At 45.1% G+C, this 18,686-nt stretch overlaps 2 protein-coding genes across 2 annotated transcripts in view; one reads left to right on the forward strand and one right to left on the reverse strand.

Moving 5' to 3' along the window:
* Positions 1 to 3,369, forward strand: part of GGA3 (golgi associated, gamma adaptin ear containing, ARF binding protein 3) — a 21,229-nt gene extending 17,860 nt beyond the window's left edge. Inside the window, exon 17 of the mRNA XM_082492012.1 lies at positions 954 to 3,369. Within this exon, the coding sequence (XP_082348138.1) occupies positions 954 to 1,064 (111 nt within the window). The 3' untranslated portion in view covers positions 1,065 to 3,369. The remainder of the gene's footprint in view (positions 1 to 953) is intronic.
* On the reverse strand, positions 3,363 to 17,672 carry NUP85 (nucleoporin 85; the record flags this gene model as incomplete). The annotated part of the gene is made up of 19 exons (XM_082492011.1): positions 3,363 to 3,928; positions 4,518 to 4,604; positions 5,253 to 5,404; positions 7,184 to 7,284; positions 8,600 to 8,717; positions 8,810 to 8,961; positions 9,405 to 9,470; positions 10,095 to 10,178; positions 10,482 to 10,588; positions 12,027 to 12,158; positions 12,541 to 12,663; positions 13,262 to 13,396; positions 13,767 to 13,888; positions 14,810 to 14,879; positions 15,663 to 15,706; positions 16,221 to 16,291; positions 17,229 to 17,391; positions 17,462 to 17,555; positions 17,640 to 17,672. 19 exons carry the CDS (start codon positions 17,670 to 17,672, stop codon positions 3,827 to 3,829), a joined length of 1,956 nt encoding a protein of 651 aa, XP_082348137.1. The 3' UTR covers positions 3,363 to 3,826.
* Between the last annotated feature and the right edge of the window lie 1,014 nt (positions 17,673 to 18,686).

Raw genomic sequence — 18,686 nt, forward strand, 5'->3', positions numbered from 1 at the left:
TACATTTCTTCCAGCAACAGTCATATAAGGCTCAGCTTTAAAGGGTAGCGATCAGAGCTCTATCAGGAGTTTGTCTGACTCCCTTGTGCACTGGAAGTGCTTGGCTTTGGTATAATTAGATTGATGTCAAACTAGCTGGTGCTGTAGAAATACTTTTGCTGTGTTGAGACAGAAATACTTTTGCTGTGTTGACAGACCTGAACCAACAGACAAATGATGGATCATGTTGGTTCCATTAGTCTTTGAGGATGTACCTGTGACCAGTGAAACATGGTTAACACTTTCTTTTCTGTTGATAGCTCTGGGAGCATCTGAGTAGCTGTTTTTACTCATTTAAGTAGCCTGCTCCCTAGAGCTCAAAGCTGTATGCTGAAGTAGTTTCTAATTATTTGACAAATCTAGATGTTCCTACTTGAGAATTACAGCAAAAGTATCAGCTGAAAGCTTTGAGATCCAAAAGAATAAATGTCAGAGGGGTTTGGTGGATTGTTGAAGAACTTTGAGTTACATGAAGATCCCCTCGTTGAAGGACTGATTCCATCTGCTGCTTAGTGTTTTACTAGGAATTTTGCAGAGCAGAAACTGGTTTGTCTTCCTCCACATGATGAGGAATTTAATGTTGAAAATGTTGAACTATTCCAGCAGCTTTCTTCAGGCTCACTGCAGAGCAGCTGAGCAACAGGTGCTGGCCACATACGTGCAAACTATTATCACAGGTCATTCATGCTTTTCTCCTACGGTTCTGCTAAGCAATAAAGCTTTTGTGGTACAAAAAACTGTAAGGTAAATAACTCAGGTTTGCTAAATAGCTGAACTACTCCACAAACTTACCTTGGCCCTCTTCCCCCTGCTGTGTGCAACAGAAATCTTGTGATCTCTGTAGAGCTCTAACAGTGAAGTGTTTTGTTTGGGAGCTGTTCTCATGTTGCTTTTGGGTTTTGTCTTTCCTGCAGGAGAAAGTGAGGCTGAGATACAGACTGACCTTCACGCTGGGAGACCAGCCCAGTACAGAGGTTGGCGAAGTGGATCAGTTTCCCCCGGTAGAGCAGTGGGGGAATCTATGACCTTAGGATACCACCAGAGACTCTGTGACAGGACCAGGAAAGGATCCCACAGGACTGGAATGAATGTGACGTGGGGAGGGACACACATGCTATCCACTGGTGATGTTCAGCTTTGTTTACATGTCCTGACCACTCTGCTTGTAGCTTTAGTCCAGAATGTTTTGCCCCACATTGAAGGGGTCCTGGGACATTTATGCTAAGCATGAACTGAGTGGCAGCCAGTAACAGGCAGTGCTGGCTGCTTTTATCTTGACCTCTGGGGTGAATCTGGTTCTATCTTCCACTGTATTAAACTTGAACTTATTGTATTTTGAGGGGAGACCTGTCAGCAGAAGGGGATTTAGTTGGCTTGTTCCTGTACTGCTGTCCAGAGATACCTACAGGCTGGTGGGGTAATGATGCCACCATGAGCTTCCTCAGTGCAGAGCCCTTACACATGCCCTTCCTCGGACTTTTACCTCCTCAGTGCCAGACTGGACCTGCTAAGCATGTTGAGCAATAATGCTGGCTCCGTGAGAGAATGCTTATTTTTTACACTGAAATGGCACTTGGCTCCCTCCCTTCCCCTCCGCTGCTTCGTTCCCTGCGGCCGACGGAAGCAGACCCTCGCTCTGTGTTGTGCGACACTGCTGTATCTTTAGTTGCTATATTTATTTTACACTGCTGGCTGCCTCCCTGTTGTGTCCATTTTTGGCAGCTGGGGCTGAGTTTTGTATGCAAATGGTTACACTGGTTATTTTTCTGCCTTCATTGCATTCCGTAGTGTGAGGAAAAGAGGAAGTGTGTAGTGAGGAGGTAAACGGGCTGGAAAGGAGCGGTCAGTATTGGTGGAGGACAGCACCTGGAGTGCAGAGATGTCTGTACAGTCACTAATCAGGTGCAGTGACTGAATCCAGGGATAAGGAGAGATGCCTCTCGTGTCCCCTCATGCAGGCAGTATTATTATTGTAGTTGAATACTGTGTTTTATTGAGATGAGTACAATGACATACAAGATGTAAATAATAGAGCTATAGGCTATCTAAATAGAAGCAAGCAGAGAGTGAAAGGAAAGAAGGCTCCACTGGGCTGTGACGATGCATGTGCTGGGTTTAATGCCCTGTTTTATTTGTTCCCTGTATTAAGAGGCTAAGCGCAATTGTCTCTCCGAGGGGCAAGGTAGTTTTGCTGGACATCAGTGTTCTGCGCTCCCAGGGGGCAGAAGAGCTGACCCCTCTAGCTACAGTCTCACAGAAACTAGGTTTAAATCACTTGAGCTTGACTCCAGCAGTCCCTTCCTTCTCCCTCTCGATTTCCAACCTCAAGCAGTGCCTCAATTAGCTTTGAGACAGACTGTTTTAACTTAACAGTTGGTTTGGTTTTTTTTAACATCCACTGACAAAAGCACAGACAGGGTGGATCCTTGGACACTAAGCTCAGCATTTCTAGCAGTGCTGTCAAGCACCAGCCCTTACCCAACTATGAATGGGAGTGGTCAGCTCAGGTGCTGAGAAAATCAGCAGGAGGAGACCCCCTGCCTGTTGTAGGAAGAAAACTCCAGAGGAGAAAGTGCTGCTGGAATTAAGGGCGGCTGTAAAACTCATTACTGCAAATGCAGCTCAGAGTTATTATTTATAATTGAATTTTATTTACTGTGTTCCGAAGTAAAAATCACTAGAAGTAAAAAACTGAGCGGATTCAAAGGCCTGATGTCCTGCTCAGAGGCACCAGGCAGTTGTAGAAGCCCCTGAAGGTGGAATCAAAGCATGACTAAGGAACTTGCTGCAAACTCCTGGTGTGAAGCTCATGACAACCCCAGCCGTGTCAGCTCCCCGACACAGAAGGCAGGCGAGAGGGTTGGGTACGTTGCTTGGATCCTTAAAGAAAGCAGTTTTAAATCTTTGAACTAGGATAGGGGACAAGGAGAGAACTCTTTCTGCCTCAGACATGTTCTTGCCAGCACTTTAGACACAGTAGGCATGGTGGTAGTGCTTAGGTCACAGTAATGTGTCCTGAGGAAGCAGGTTTCACATGCCTACACATGAATCTCACTGTGACGTTGAGGAAGTCAGAAGAGCACATGTGCTCTCTGCAGAACGGCTTTGTTCTCAGTGTTAACGGCAGCGCACTGCCCGCACTGTACAGCCAAATGGAAAGAAGCTGTAGTCTTGCTGCGTGGCAATGCGTTGTTAAAAGCTTTGGAAATTAAACTATGAATGTTCCCTGTCTGTTAGGGTGAGGTTCCTGCTTCATACCGAACAGCCGTAACTGTATATACATCTCAAATGCATTTGTTCTGCTGCATGTTAAATAAATTGTTTTCCCTACTTTGCTCTGTGGATAACCCTGACTAATGACTGCTCCTGGAGTCCAGTGCTGTTTCTGGAAATCCTAAAACTCAGCCCATCATCTCAAGACCATCTAAACTAAGCAAAAATGGAGAAGTTGCTGTTTTCTAAAACCCCAGTGGTGTAAAAGGTGGGTTTCATTTCAGTCCTGGGTGTTGGCGGTAAAGCAACTGAAAAAGCCGAGGTAATGCTGCCGTTGGTAATGAGGTTTCCTTTACCAGGGGAGGGTTGCCAGAGCAAGTTAGAACAAGCAACCTTAACATTTTGATGCAGCTCCTTCTTACCAGTTGCATTTGTATTTTTTTAAAGTTATGTTTATGGAAGATGAGAACAAATCCCCAAGCCATATGCAAAACAAGACATTTATTCTTAGAAAAGCAGTCAGGTTTATGTACAGTGAGCCACAGAGGATGAGTAAAATCACATATTGCTGTCTTCACGATCCTTCCAACGTGCCTTCTTTGACGATGACTCGTGCAAGATTTCGTGCAAGAGCAAGTCTCAGCATTTCCACTTTCATGGTCTCGACGTCATCACCCTAAAAGCGAGCAGAGTTTGGGTTAGACTGCTACAGGCAGTAATGAGCTGGTGATAGGTTCTTGTTCTGAGTTTTGGAACGTAAGGATGCAGGACATTAAGAGGGAAGAGTGCATATATATATTTACCTGTCATAGGGACCTCCTAAGAAGAGCAAAAGTTACACTTCCTACTTTTAGATCAACACCAGACAGCATTGCCAAGCCTTTTCCTTTTCTGGCAGCTGCAGAGGTTTGCATGTGGAGCAAATGGCTCCCTGTTCTGCGCCTGGAACATTTCATAGCTTGAGCTGTTGGATGGCAGCATCTCAGCTTTTCATTGCCCGTGTCATTTGCAATTATTGATCTTGGAAAAGCATCACAGTCCAATCCAAATCAGCAGAACAGCAAGGAGTGGAAGTACTCCTGTATTGGTTTTGTGTATACTTATGTACCTCTTGATGCCTCCTTTGGCTGGCCTTTAAAAATACCAACACATGCCAGCCTTGGGAACTCGGCCTCTCCCTCTTTCCTGCCCCCATGTAGGAATTCCCCGGCCCTCCCCACAGCCCCACCGATTCATTATCCAGTTGTCCTCAAAACAGGAGCTACCTGGAATTTCTGCTTATCTGACTTCCCTGCTGTCAGGTCCTCCAGGCATCGCATCAACTCATAAGTCTGCTCTGCTGAAAATATGACCTGTGGAAATCAAAAGCATTTACTGAAAACGATCAAGCTTAAGGACATCACACAGTCTGAGAAGGTAACTCAGTTGAGAGGAACGGAAGGCTTTCACACTCCCACGGATCCATTCTGATCCTTTAAATCACAGGATCAGAAGATAATTCAGGCTGGAAGTGACTTTGGGCGGTCTCTAGTGCCACCTCCTGTGCAAAGCAGGGTGAGGTATGAGGTCAGAGCGGGTGCTCTGGGCTTTATCCAGTCATGGGTCTGTAATTGCAAAACTGTCATATTCTTGATGGATCTTAAAGCAAAAAATTGGCTTGGAAGAAGAAAGCACAGTAGAAAAATCTTCAAGCCAAGTACCAGAAGGAACTGGATGCAGTGTGTATTTAAATTATCAGCATATATGTATTCCACGGCTGTTTTCTAAAAGCAGGGAACCAAGTTAAGAGTTGATTAACTTTATCCTGGGTCCTGTGTGCTCCCCCCTGACAGGACACTTGGACAGCTGCGCACTTATGGAACTGCCGCAAACAGCTCTTTTGCACTGGAAGGGCAAGTCCTAGCCTGGGGGCAGAAAGGGGGTCACCGCTTTGAGATACCTTGTCAGGAAGAAAAGGGGTGAGGGGAGTGCTCTTTGTCTTGCATGACCAGTCTGCTCACCTCTTTCTGCTCCAGCAGGGGAAGGGCATCTGTCAGCAGGGTCATCCAGAAGGAGCAAGGAGCAATGTGAGCCGTCATCAGCATCAAAAGCAACCTGGCAGCTTCAGAGAAGCGCTTCTCCCCATAGAGCCGGTGGAATTCTCGGTACTTCCCTACACATGGGTGTGGTGAAGGGTAAAAGGCATCAGTGTCTGTCAGGCCTGGGTTACTGACGGGAGGAGGTCCCTTTGCTCCCTTGCTGCCTGTGGTAGAACTACCCCCACCTGAAATGAGTCTTCAAAGCAGCTGAGTCTGGGGAATGGGAATCTTGTGCATGAAGAAAGGTTTAAATAGAGGCTGGCTGAAAAGGCAGCCAAAAACCTGTTACTGTTCCTGGTAAGGTTTACTGCTTGAACCAGCCTGTTCGCTAACGGATACCGTCTGGTGCTGAGTGTTTGCAGGGTGAGCAACAGCACGAGTGGCTTAGAGAGACTGGTGGTGTCTGCAAAAACCAGGAACAGGAGGGGAGAGGTGGGGCATGAATGTTCTTTTTGATACCACAGAATATCAGGAGGTCTGAAAGGCTTCATTGTCTTCCTGATAGTTTAAATGGAAACTGAGACCTTTGTTAATGTGGAAAGTTCTGCTTTTGTTAAGAATTAGATCAATATCCAGCACGTGAGAACTGGCTGAGGATGAAAGTGAGTTTTATTCTGTGGCTTTGTTTATATCCACTAAACTGTCAAAATACTGGAAGTAATGATTCCCATTCAGATTCACCTTTGACTAATGCTTGAGCTCAAGATAGAGACATGGGAAAGTTGTCCAGCAAAAATACACCTGATGTTTCTAAAACCTCCAAAGGAAAACCAAGCAGAAATATTTTCAAGCCTTTCAGGATTTTTGAGAAAAAGCAGAAAGGGCAGTAATTTCTCTACAAGCACAGTTTATAAACACAGTTACCCAACTAAACTACAAACCTTTGGGGCTGATGCGAGAGTCACTGTGTGACATTGGGCATACAGAGACAGGAGGAATTACCGATTTGGTAAGGCACAGTTAGCTTCTAGGCTTCATTTAGGGTAAGGTCTGAATGAAGGAAATACAGTTCCAGTTTTGCAAGCTTGGACCAAATGGGAACAGATCAAGTTCAGGATCACCATCACTGTAACGCTGGTGTCAGCCAGAAGGGAGTCAGTCCAGTTGCCAACAGCTATTCCAAATTCCTATTAGATTTTGGCCCCAGGAATTGGGCTTGCTAACTGCCACAGCTCCAGAGAAAGGTGCATTTTAGCTCAATTTCCTGTCTTGCTCCATTAATCAAAGGCCACAGAGCAGCTGCAGCCAGATGGGCAGGTTACCACAGCCCACGCTTGTGCCAGCCAGGAGAAGGAAGCTGTGGTATGTAAAGGAAACCAGCTGGAGGCCTTCCACTGTTATTTGGCACAATTGCTACAGTGAAAGGGTAGGAGAGATCCAATGTTTGAGTGAGCTTGAAATTGGCACACTGCACCAACAAAAAATGTTGAGATTTTGGAGAACTTTACAAAGTTAGTTAAATTATCACATTATCAAAATAACATAAACCAGCGGTTTACTCTTCTAAGGAAGCCCCCTAAGGTCTTCCAGGTTGTGTTTGTTAGCATTTTGAAGTCTCTCTGGGTAGTGATACAGTCTGGAAAAAGACTAAGAAAGAGGAAGCCTACAAGTGTCAGAATTCATGACTTTGCTGCTCAAAGCAGTGCAGAGCAGATGCCAACTGTGAGTGCAATAGGAAATGCAGTCTCCCGGTAGCAAGCAGGCTACAACCCAAATCACCTTCAGTCATTTGCTTTCCCCTCATCACTAAAATGGAATGTAGCCAGGTGGGGGAAGAGACAAATCCAAATAATTCTGTGGCGTGAACTATGTTCTAAATAACAGACCAGAATGAAAACTGTAGAGCTTCTTACCAAGAAACGTTAGCCGGTCACTAAGCAGCATGGATGGTCCCAAATTATCAATGAGGTCTAAGTCAGAGAAGTGTCCCCTTTCACAATAGTCCTTAAGGAATCTAGGGAGAAAGTAAAATGCAATAAAAGCTTAGAGGGGAGAACATTGTCCACATTCATTTTGCATCTCCTGATCCCTTCCCAGAAAACTTCACTGTACAACTGAGTTCCATCTTAATCAACCTCCCGTGAGGGTTTCAGAAGACATCAAAATGTTTCCTGGGAGTGGCCAATGAACGGGTGTAATGTGACATTTTATTTATTCTTCTAGATTTTGTGGTAGTTGAGATCTATTCTTTAAAAGGAGTAAGTGAAGGAAGGAGCACAGGAAGCTGAGGCTGATGGATGCATAAATAACACTCCCAGATCATAACAAAAGCTCTATTTTTCTGCTGTGTAAAAAAGTTGATAAGCAGCAGGAACAAAAACAATTCTAAAAGCTTTTCATGTTTTGTCACAGCCTTCATTATGCTGCTTCTTTCAGAGCTGCTTCCTGCGAATGAAAAAAAAAAAAAAACAAAAACCAAAAAACCCCAAAACAACAATCTCTTACTACTCCCTTTTTTCACTGCTGAAGCTGGAGTATTGCCTGGCCACCTACCCAGAGTGTAATTTCAAGATTATACTCTAACTATGCAAAGAGATTCGTACCTGCCTATTTCCAATTAGCAAAAACTTACATGACATGCATTGCTAGAGATTAAAACACATAGAGTTGCCATAGCTTTTTGTCTAGACCTAAGCTAAGTGTTAGCATCCTCTTCAGCTTTATTTTTATAACAACCTTCCCACCCCTGCAAGGTCAGATACTGTGACAAGCTTATGCAAAACCAGGGACACGATAAAACTCTGTTACCTATGTTCTAACTGTGGCTTGAGATTTTTTTGCAAATGGTGTCTTAAATGACTCCTACTGACTTGTCTTGAGATTGCATGGTGAACTAGACTGGTTAAAAATAATCTGCTGAATAAAGCACAGAAGGGGAATATCCTCCACCCAAATCAGTTCCCTGTACAGCCCATCAAACAGTATCGGAGCAAGTGAAAGGGCAGCGCATAAGATAGAGATATTGCCAAAATAAATGTTTATCAAAGCAAGGTTTAAGAGGATTGGACTTTTAGATAAAGCCAATCTGTTTCACCTCTAGATTTCATGAAGTAAAACAGTATAGAAAAGAAACAGCTATGGTATTCCAGATGAGAGGACCCAAGGATGTCACTTGCTAGTGCAGAAGCAGGTGCTTGGTCTGAGGGAAAGCCAACCCCAATCTGCCCACAGCAGGACCTTTTCTGGTCCATCGCAGAGCGGCTGCCTTCTCCCCTTCCTACCACCCTACTATAGCAGCAGTCATCCGAGAGCTGCTGACTCAGACTTACCGATCTGATATTAGTGTAGCAAAAGCCGCATCCTTAGCTCTGATGCTCCATGACAGGGCAGAGCCCAAGCGATTATTCCGCAGAGCTTTCATGGCCATGATTTTACAGATGCTACGAACTTAGGAGAAAACATAGGAGAAAAGGGAAAGAATTAGTTTCAGTAATTTCACTTGTATTGCTATGAAACAATGAGGTTTAAGAATCAATCACCTTGTTCATGCATCTGTCTCTGCTCGCAGATCCTCAGCACTTTGAGGGCCTTCTGTTCTGTGTTAAGGGGTATCCGTTCAATGTGAAGTTCCAAATATACCCTGCCATATTCTGGACAATGGTCAAAGTAATCTACCCCCAGCTGCCACAGGCTGAGAGGAAAAAAAATCAAGAATCACAATCATACAAATCTTAAATAAGCACAAGAGTAAAGCTACAAGGAGAAGCTGAGTCTGCATTAATAACAGTTAGCTCTGATTAACTTAGTATTCAGCTTTTGCCAGTTGCCTGTTATACAATTTTGGAATACCCACATGTCACAGGTGCTTCGGTGCAAGCTGCTCTGTACCAAAAAAGCCGCACTGGCAGGAGTAATTCTGCGCTAGTCAATATACTTGATGGGTTCTAATAACTAGCTTTTGCCTTTCATTCAGGAAAGGAAATCTGCTAGTGGTGTATGATCCATTTGGGACACCTTTGCTGAAATTCCAACAGTGGCTTCTGTAAGTTTTGCCTTTGTAGTTATTTGTTTTGGCTGCCTTGATGTTAGTCTGTCCTCTGATTAAAAAAAAAAAAAAAAAAAAAAAGTTGCTACCTGTGATGGGAGAAGAGTCCTGAGGCATACTCCAGCAGAAGGAATTCACGCATATTTGAGCCAAAACTGGGGGGAGAGAAAAGAAACAGGCATTATTATTTGCACCTCATTGGAAAAAAAATGCTGACTTTATTTCACAGGTAGTTTTAATTTATGCAGCATGTTTTCTCATGGGCTATCTTAATAAGCTTTGTACCTCAGGCCTAAGCATGCTGGTCAGGTTTCTCCTTGGGGAGACCTGCCAAATATGTACAGCACTTGGCAAATATAACTGAGAGAAAGTGCTTTAAGGGGCTGAAACTTCCAAGGGAATTCAGATAGCAAAATTCAATTGCTCAAACTTAAATTTGTTCAGAACACAAGTACAGAAACTCTTTCTAGATGAGTTTCTCACTATTCCAAATAATCACAAACATTTGGGCCCTTGATTATATTTCAGATAAAATATTAAAAAAAAAAAAAATCCTAACACTGAGGCACTGCTGCATAGTGTGTCAAACTCATCAGGTCAGCAACTGCTGCTGCTTCTCAGAGCATCTGGGCTGCCTGTAACGTCAGAGGTACGTGCAGCACCTTTATTCTCCATCTTCTGCACATGCCCAAGATGCTCCTTTTCAACCGAAATCCACATGCTGTTTCAGTCATCCTGGCTGCTGGGTGCCTGAATAACCAATGCAAGTAAATACTTACTAGAGATTGTGAGATTGCAGGAGTTTACAGTGATCGAGTAGGTCAGTCAGATGAGCCACAAACCACCAGTTGCTCAGGGCAATGCTGTATTTGAAGCAAGCAAAACAAAGAAAAAAACTAAGCCTACCACAGCCAAGGAATGCATCAGGTTTTCCACAGGCGTTTCTTAGCAATACAGTAGCTGTATTTCAGTATAACGTCTGGTTGCAATTTCCCAGACCTAACGGAATACTTTTAATTGCTGCCTGCTTCACATATGCTTACTAAATTCTCTGAAAGGATGGTCAGGTAAGCTGTACCCATATCCTCTACCCCAAATATTATTGGAGTGAATGCCCACAGAAGCAATACGGTAGAACTAGAGAATCAAAAACCTTAAAACTCAACCTGCATTCCTTGATCACTTGATGCATCTCAAATTCAAAGGCTGCCATTAAAATCGTGTCTAGAGGCTCAGGGCTGCTTTCTCCACCCAGGAACAGGTCCATACTAGACTGTGGAATGAGATTACAAGACATGATAAATGTAGAAGTTGTGAGATGGTAAAAGGAAGACATTTGTTTGGATGTAGCAGCCTCGTTTAGGTTTATGGGAAATAATAGGCCATAGAGACTGAACACATTAACAAAACAGACTTTTCCTTATTTTAGCATAAGGAAACCAGGAAAACAATTTGCAGGAACAAGACTAGTAACATTAGACATTGAAGAGACTGGGTCTTCAACAATTATTTGTCCACTGTATCAGTCTCCCAGTCCACTTATAAATTCCCCCATCAGAATAGATCTTACACTGGTGAAGAAATCGCTACAGCACGATGACCTATGTCAATTGCTAAAACGTGGCTGAAACGATGAACAACAATCTCTAATCGCTGTCCACAGAAGAGATACATCATGTCTTGGAAAGAGTGAAGGATGGAGAACACCGATGGTGGGGAAACTCTTTTTGGGTGGTCACCAACAGCTACGGGAATCTATAATCACGTGCTCCACCCGGTAGCGATCATCAGCTTTGATTCTGTTGTGCCCATTACTTGTAGTCATTTTGTATATGAGACTATGGGCCATAGTTAAACGCCTTGAAGGACTTCAAGAGTGCTTGACATATTACCAGGAATGCTCACATAAAAACAAAGGGAGGACTGTAAAGGAATATGGAATATTAGTGGTTCAGTTTAAATAAAATTAATCGCTCAGAGTTAATCACTTAGTGTTAGGCCGCACTGTCATACTACTTGTATAGAACTCACTCAGTATAAGTAGCTAAAGTTGCTGAAGCCTTAGGCCGCAAGCCGTGAACTTTCACCTAGATAACTTGAACTTGTGTTGAACTTCTACTTAGTTACACAAAGGAAGGCCCTGAGACAGGTACAAACCAGGAGATAAGGAAGCTACTACCGTCAGCAGAAGCTGCAACCCAACAAGATAAGAACAGTGAACGGCCCACCTGGAGACAGAGAACCCAATGAGGAATAAGAAGACCCCAGACCGTAAATTACCACTGGACCAGGTGGGGCGTGCAAGGCGCTGAAGAGCGCGGGAAGGGTGGATGCAGAGATCATAAGGGTGTGATTGCCCAGGAATTTCTTTGTTCTGGGTCCCTCTCCGGAGACACTCAGCTTGAGCGGTCCTTGCTGCTGTACCACTCTAATTTGGTTTTGTCAGGGTAGGTTAATGGTTGGACTTGATGATCTTAAAGGTCCCTTCCAACCTCTGCAATTCTATGATTCTATGAAATTATTTTGGGGGGGATTTTTGCCTGAGACTCTGCTACGGGACACCTAGGGTGAAGAAACTTCTTTACCGTAGGAAACATCTTACAGGTACGTAGCTGCTGTAAGATGTCAACCCTCCCAAAGTTCTTCTTTCAGTACAGTAACCCTTGTGTGCAAGAAACGGTGGAGAATATAAAGATAATTCTACTGCATGCCTGTGCATAAAACCGCAGTTCCATTGGCTTCACAGTTGGATGGGAATACAGGAGTCGGGTAACCAGAAAGTGGTACCAAGTGGTCAAGAGTTCCTTTTTCTCCAGGATGGCATCCTCATCTCCCAGCAGGATCTAATGGGAGAAAAACATAGGAGTAATTCTGCAAATTCAGCAATATACACAGCTGCATTGTAAAATCTTCAGAGCCTAACTCCCATTTTGCAAAGTTGAGAATTTAATCAAAATTAAATAACAAAGGACAAAGATCCTTCTCGGAGCCCAGTTTCCTAATCAGTCTTATGGCCTTGGACGCAAAGAGAAAACAATCTGCCCAGGCTTGCAAAGACTTTTGCTAAACAAAGAACACAGTACAGAAGACTGGCCTGCAATCTCCTGATTTAATGAACAGATCCAGCATATTAAAGTTACTTATGGCTACACAGGGCTCCTGAAACTCACAAGGATGGATCCAATACTTGTCTGCAGTTTCCTTCCTTCCCAGCAAAAAACACACCTTGCAGATGGATTCCATGTGGGAATTGGAAGCAAAAGTTCCATCCTGCAGATATCGCTGACATTCTTCATGCCAGTGCTGCCATTTCAGCTCCATCTCGGTAAGTGTCTGGGTGTTGCCAAGCTGAACAGAGATAAGATACATAAAATAAAGGAAACACCAAGTCAAATCAAAACAGGCGCTTGGGCTGAACTCAGTCATTCATGATAAAAAAATAAACACGGGGCTGCCATCAAATTTTTCCATGCCCTGCAGTTGCATTCAAAGTGTCTTATTCCACCCACCTAAATAAGGCAAAGGAGAGCCTATGAGAGATCGCCGTGATACAGCTGCAATTTTTCCTCCACAAGGAGATCACTGCAACTGAGGGAAACCCTGCTGGAAAAGTCTTAGGAGAATATTCTGTACAAGAAATTAGTTCTCAACAGAAACTGTTTCAGCCAACTGGATACTGTATCCTGGTTGCAAAAAAAGATCTTTCTAACTATGTAATTTTGTCACCTAACAGGTTTTTGCCTGTATGGTTGAGTCTTTTGAGCAAGTCAAGAACACAAGTATTATTATTACTGCAAAGGATTAAGACTGAGATGTTTTAATGGTCAACAGGCAGTGACATTACAGGAGCCACAGGAGAGATGAACTAGACTGGACTAATACTGTCATCCCTCTTTTACCTCTTTTCCCAGTGGAACTGCATGAAAAAAATCCACTTTGTACATACGCTGGGCATAGGCATCTTCTTCATCAAGTCATCCAAGATTTTGTACATGTTCACTGACGTGGGGTTGGCAGTGGCTTCCTTGGAGAGCAAGTGTCGTGCTTCATCCATTCGGCCTTGCAGCACAAAGACATCTACCTGCAAAAGCCACCCATCTGTGAGCGTTGCACTGCACAAGGCTACAAAATACCTAGGAGGAGCATCAGAGGGGAATTCTAACTTGTCATTTAGGCAAGTTAAGTGAAGCTAAAATGCTTAAACTGCAGGCCCTGCTAATTCAAATACAGAGTATAAGTCTTGACCTCTGTGGATCATGAAAGTGAAAGGATCAGGATGGGAATGAGGGCAGGGTGATCGTCGGAATGGCTTCATCTTAAAACCTATATAGGCAGACAGTAGCAGTGTCTGGCTATTAGTTTCTGAGGAGTAGTCTAGTGGGGAGGAGCAAGGCAAAACACATAGGCCTGAATTCTCTTTGTTTAAGAATCTTATAGGCGGCTATGCTCACCACGTTCCAGAAGAGCTCATGTTTCGATGGATTTTCACTGCTCAGAACTTCACGGACCATGTTGTCCACATCACAGACATGAAGTCGAACCCAGTCAAGGAGACGAAGCAGAAGGGGACCAGCTGTATGCATAGATTTCATTCTTTTAGTTCCCAAACTGCTATTTTACATGCTTCTAACATTAATGGTTTGAAAATCATTAAATGAGGTTTACCGATTGGATTTCTATATGCCACACTCAAATTAAAAAGGAACAGAGTTCCTTAAGCAGCCAGGCTGTGGGAGCAGCAGGCTGTTGACAGATTTCTGTGGGGCAATTTTAGACAGAACAGCAGCAGAGTTCAGCAGAAAACCCTAACCAGTTACCTGAAGAAGTAAAAGGTGAGTGATTCAGATCATAAATCTCGCAATGCCAAAAGACACACAGAACGTTTCTGTTTAATTTAGCATCAACTCATTAACTGAATATGAGGAGGAAATCTGGCGCTAGGTGATTAACTTTTCTTGAGAGTAAGTAATCTACAATTTGTGAATCTTATGAATTCTGGGACTGTGCAAGTAGCATCTTTGTTTGCATAATCCAATTTCCTTAAAAAAAAATATTTACTACTTTAAAATGCTGGTGTAAACAAACTGACTTAAAAAATGGCATCCTAAAGTTAAAGGAGTTGCATCAGAGAATGCGTAAATGTTAGTTGGCATCAACATATTTGATGCTGAAAGATGTGTTTATGCTTACAAGTCAAATTGGCAACAACTTTGGATATTCCTCTTCTTCACTACCTTTCTGTCAAAAAGACAATTTAAATTGCAGTGAACAACATGAGGGGGAAAAGTAGAAGGCAAATCTAATAGCTTGACATAACTCAATCTGAAGAAGGCAATTTACTGAGGCAGAAGAGGTATTAAAAGGCATATTGACACCTGTCACGTCTCTAAAACATATCCAAATATGACACAACGGACACTATACACATTTTAAGCAAACAAATATGCAAACAAAAATCCCTTCAGTCTTAACATTAGGACAGTTCACTGCTCACCTGCAGCTGCTTCAACAAACAGAATCTCACACAGGTTCCAGATCAGCTCCATTGCAGAGAGAATAGAAACCTGAAAAAAAGCAGGGCTGTGCCTCAGATTTAGCAATTATTCCAGTTAGGGTTTTTTTAACCACACAAAGGCATCTGCTGTCCATACCAATCAGTTAAACTCAGTTCTTACAGACAAGAGAAATGTCATACTGACATTTCGGAGATACAAATTAAAAGACAGAAACAGGCCACAACTTCTCTATGTCTTAGAAAATGTTGAAGCTGTTTTTGTACTGAAATGCAATGATAATCTGTCATCAGTGGGCAATACTAAATAGTACAGAAAGTGTTATTTCCAGCCTTTTTGCACTCCTGAGGTTTAACAATACAAACAAAAAAGAAAGAAAGAAAGGCCAATGAAGCAATATCAGTGCAGCTAATAGGACAAAGCTACTGTGACCAATCTGCTCTTCCCATAACACTCTCCTAGTGTCTGACAGTTCACGGTGAACATGTAGAGTTGCTATAAGGCTCAGATGCAGCTGACTGGAACTTGAGTGTTTGACAGGTGAAGTTTCAGACTGGCCCACAGCTGGCTTTAAAATGACAAGAAAACCACACCTATAATACTGAATATATGCTTAAGAAATGGCAGTGAATCCAAATGTTGGGCATCTTTTTATTGTTTTAGAAATACAGGAGCTAACTATTTATTCCTGTTTATTTTTGGTCATGAAACACATCCAATGTACTAAGCCAGAGTTAAATCTAAAATGCCTTACTGCCACAGTGTTGGCCTCGATTAATTTACTATGCAGTGATTCGTGTTCAGTTGTGACTCTATGACACAACTGCAGATTACCTGAGTACTATACTGGCTGTGCAGAGCAGGGTCCCGGGTTGAAACTGAGGGAAGAAGAAGAAAAGTCAAAGAACAACATATTTACCTTTCACAGCCCTTTCAGGGCTCATAAATAAAGACAACAATACCTCATCACTCACCAAGCACAGACCTAAATAAGTGCACGCATGGCAAAGCTAACTTGTATATAAAACTTTGTAACTTTTTTTATAAATCCTGTGCAAATCTGGGTATGGCTACAGGGCACGGATGGAAGGGAAGAGTAAAATCTCCCACTTTTGGTGGGGAGCAAGCTGTTAATTTGGACTCAAGTTCCCATAAAACTGCAAAGACTGCAAGTCACCAGAAAATCAGTTAAAATAGTGGGGAAAAAAAAAATCTCTGAGACCAGATTTACAAACCAACTTGAAAATCTTGCAGATGGAAATGGAGTCTTGATAATTACTGAAATCTACGCATGTATTTTACAGTAGTTGCATTAACTTACAATTTAAATGCTACTTTTATAATCACAAATAGTATTTCCTTTTATTGCAGTAAGAGAAGAAACAAACTTACTAGCTGCCTGATGCATGTCCTCCATACAGGCTCTTATCACCGATCGGTAGTTTTTACTCACTTGAACCAATCTGCCAAACACAAAAAGGCTTCAGTTACAGAGAGCTGTTTGAGTTTCAGTGTCATGCCTGTTATCCACTAAAGCCTTGCAAGTTTCTCTGCAGCAGTGGATGCTCCCAGTACTTGGGTGAATCTAGTGGGAGTCAGCAAGGCTACATGCAGGGGTTGCATGTACGCTGGTGGTGTGGTTTAACCCCCGACAGCAACTAGGACCCTGCATCCGCTTGCTCACTCCCCCCAGTTGGGATGGGATGGGGAAGAGAATTAGAAGAGTAAAAGTGAGAAAAAACTTATGGGTTGAGATAAAGTTGAATAGGTAGAGCAAAAGCTGCACACACAAGCAAAGCCAAACAAGGACTCCATTCACTGTTTCCCATGGCAGGTCTTCGGCCACCCCAAGGAAAGCGGGGCTCCATCACGCATAACGGTGACTTGGGAACAAAAACACTATGGCTCCGAACATTCCCCCCTTCCTCCTCCTTCCCCCAGCTTTGTATACTGAGCATGGTATGGAATATCCCTGTGGTCAGCTGGGGTCAGCTATCCCCGCTGTGTCGCCTCCCAACTTTTTGTGCACTCCTGGCCTGCTCGCTGGCAGGGTGGTGCCAAGAGCAGAAAACGCCTTGACTGCTCAGCAACAACCAAAACCATCAGTGCGCTACCAACACTATCCTCATCCCAAATCCAAAACACAGCACTACACCAGCTGCAAACAAGTCAAGTCCATCCCAGCTGAAACCATGACAGCTGGCTGTATGCGCAAAGGCGCTATTCAGCAGTTATTGGAAGGATCAGGACCTTGTTTAGGGTAAAAGTACCCTAAAACTATTTTTTTTTTTTTTGCACTGCTGCCAATGACAGCCACTCTGAGCAGTCTGGATTGGTAAGTCAATGGCATTTGCCCGGCTGGAGAAGGAACGGGTTGGCGGGTGTTTCATGTCCACTCACTGCGCTTTCCTCGACTTCCCCGCCAGCTCCTCCTCGCTCCGCTGGAGCCCGATGAAGATCCCGTGCGACTCGTTGAAGAGTTTCCTCAAAGTGTGGATGTAGATATCCTGATCCTTACGAACCACGAAGACGCAGGAAGAGCGCGGCCCTCCATCCCCGCTGCCTGCAACGAAACGCACCCGGTCAGCGCCCGGTCCGGCCCTGCCCGCCCTCGCCCCGGGACGGGGACCCACCTCTGCGGCCGAAGAGGGTCTCGCACACCAGCACCTCGGCGGGGCCCCAGGCGAAGCACAGCTGTCTGGAGGAGGGGTCCGCTCCCGGCACCACCTGTGAGGGGATGTCGGCTCGTCAGAGGCGCCCGCGGTTCTCCCGCACCCCCCCTGGCCCGGCCCGGCCCAGCCCGGTTCTCACCATCAGCGGCGGCTCCGCGTCCACCTCCTCCATGGCGGCGGCCGCGCTCCCGCCCGTCGGTGCGCGGGGAGGCCCCGCCGCGGCTGCCCGTGCCGCTGCCTGCGCCGCCACCGAGCGTGTGTCCCGCCGCCGCCCTCCGGCCCGTCCCCGCCGCGCTGCCGGCCCGAGCTGAGGCACCGGTCCGGGACCCGGGAAAGGAACCCGGCGGGTCTCCGGCGGTTCGAAGCAGGCGCCGGCCCCTCGCCCCGGAAGCGCCGCCGGCTCCAAAGGCCCCGCCGGGGCGGGCCGGGCCCCGCTCTCGCCCGTAGCTGCTTCGGGCCCTTCCCTGAGGCCGACCGGAGGCCGGAGAGGCGGCGGCTGCCCCGGGAGGGCCGGTGCTGGCCGGCGGGGTGAGCTCGCCTCCGAACCGCCCCGGGGCTGGTGCCTGCTGCCCCTCCGAACCCCGAACCTGGCAGGGCCCGCAGTGGGGAGGAGGAGGAGGCAGGCAGGCAGGGAGGCGGCTGCTCCCCCATCGCCGTCTACTTCATTTTCCTGTCTGGGCGGTTTAAGCGCCGCGTGGATGCGGTGCTGTTCTGTCAGTCGACATTGTCTTCGTGTTCGCTTCGTTTACTTGATTGCCTCGTAATGACCAGTTTCTCTCATTTCTTTACCCATTTCGAATGCTTGTAGGTAGATGAGCCTCCAGGTTGTTGAAGGTGAAGTTCTCTGGAGTAGTTGCTGTAGTTCTCGGGCAAATTCATTGATAAAGCTGATCAATCAAATTAATGTACGGAGAAGAGAAGGCTCCGGGGAGATCTTATAGCCCCTTCCAGTATCTGAAGGGGGCCCACAGGAAAGGTGGGGAGGAACTTTTTACAAAGGCATGAAGTGATGGGACAAGGGGTAATGCCTTCAAACTAGAAGAGGGGAGATTTAGATTAGATATCGGGAAGAAATTCTTGACTGCGAGAGTGGTGAGGCACTGGCCCAGGTTGCCCAGAGAAGCTGTGGCTGCTCCATCCCTGGAGGTGTTCAAGGCCAGGTTTGACGGGGCTTGGAGTGACCTGG

The sequence above is a fragment of the Vanellus vanellus genome (genome assembly GCF_965231255.1).
Source record: "Vanellus vanellus genome assembly, chromosome: 17".
NCBI classification, from domain to species: Eukaryota; Metazoa; Chordata; class Aves; order Charadriiformes; family Charadriidae; genus Vanellus; species Vanellus vanellus.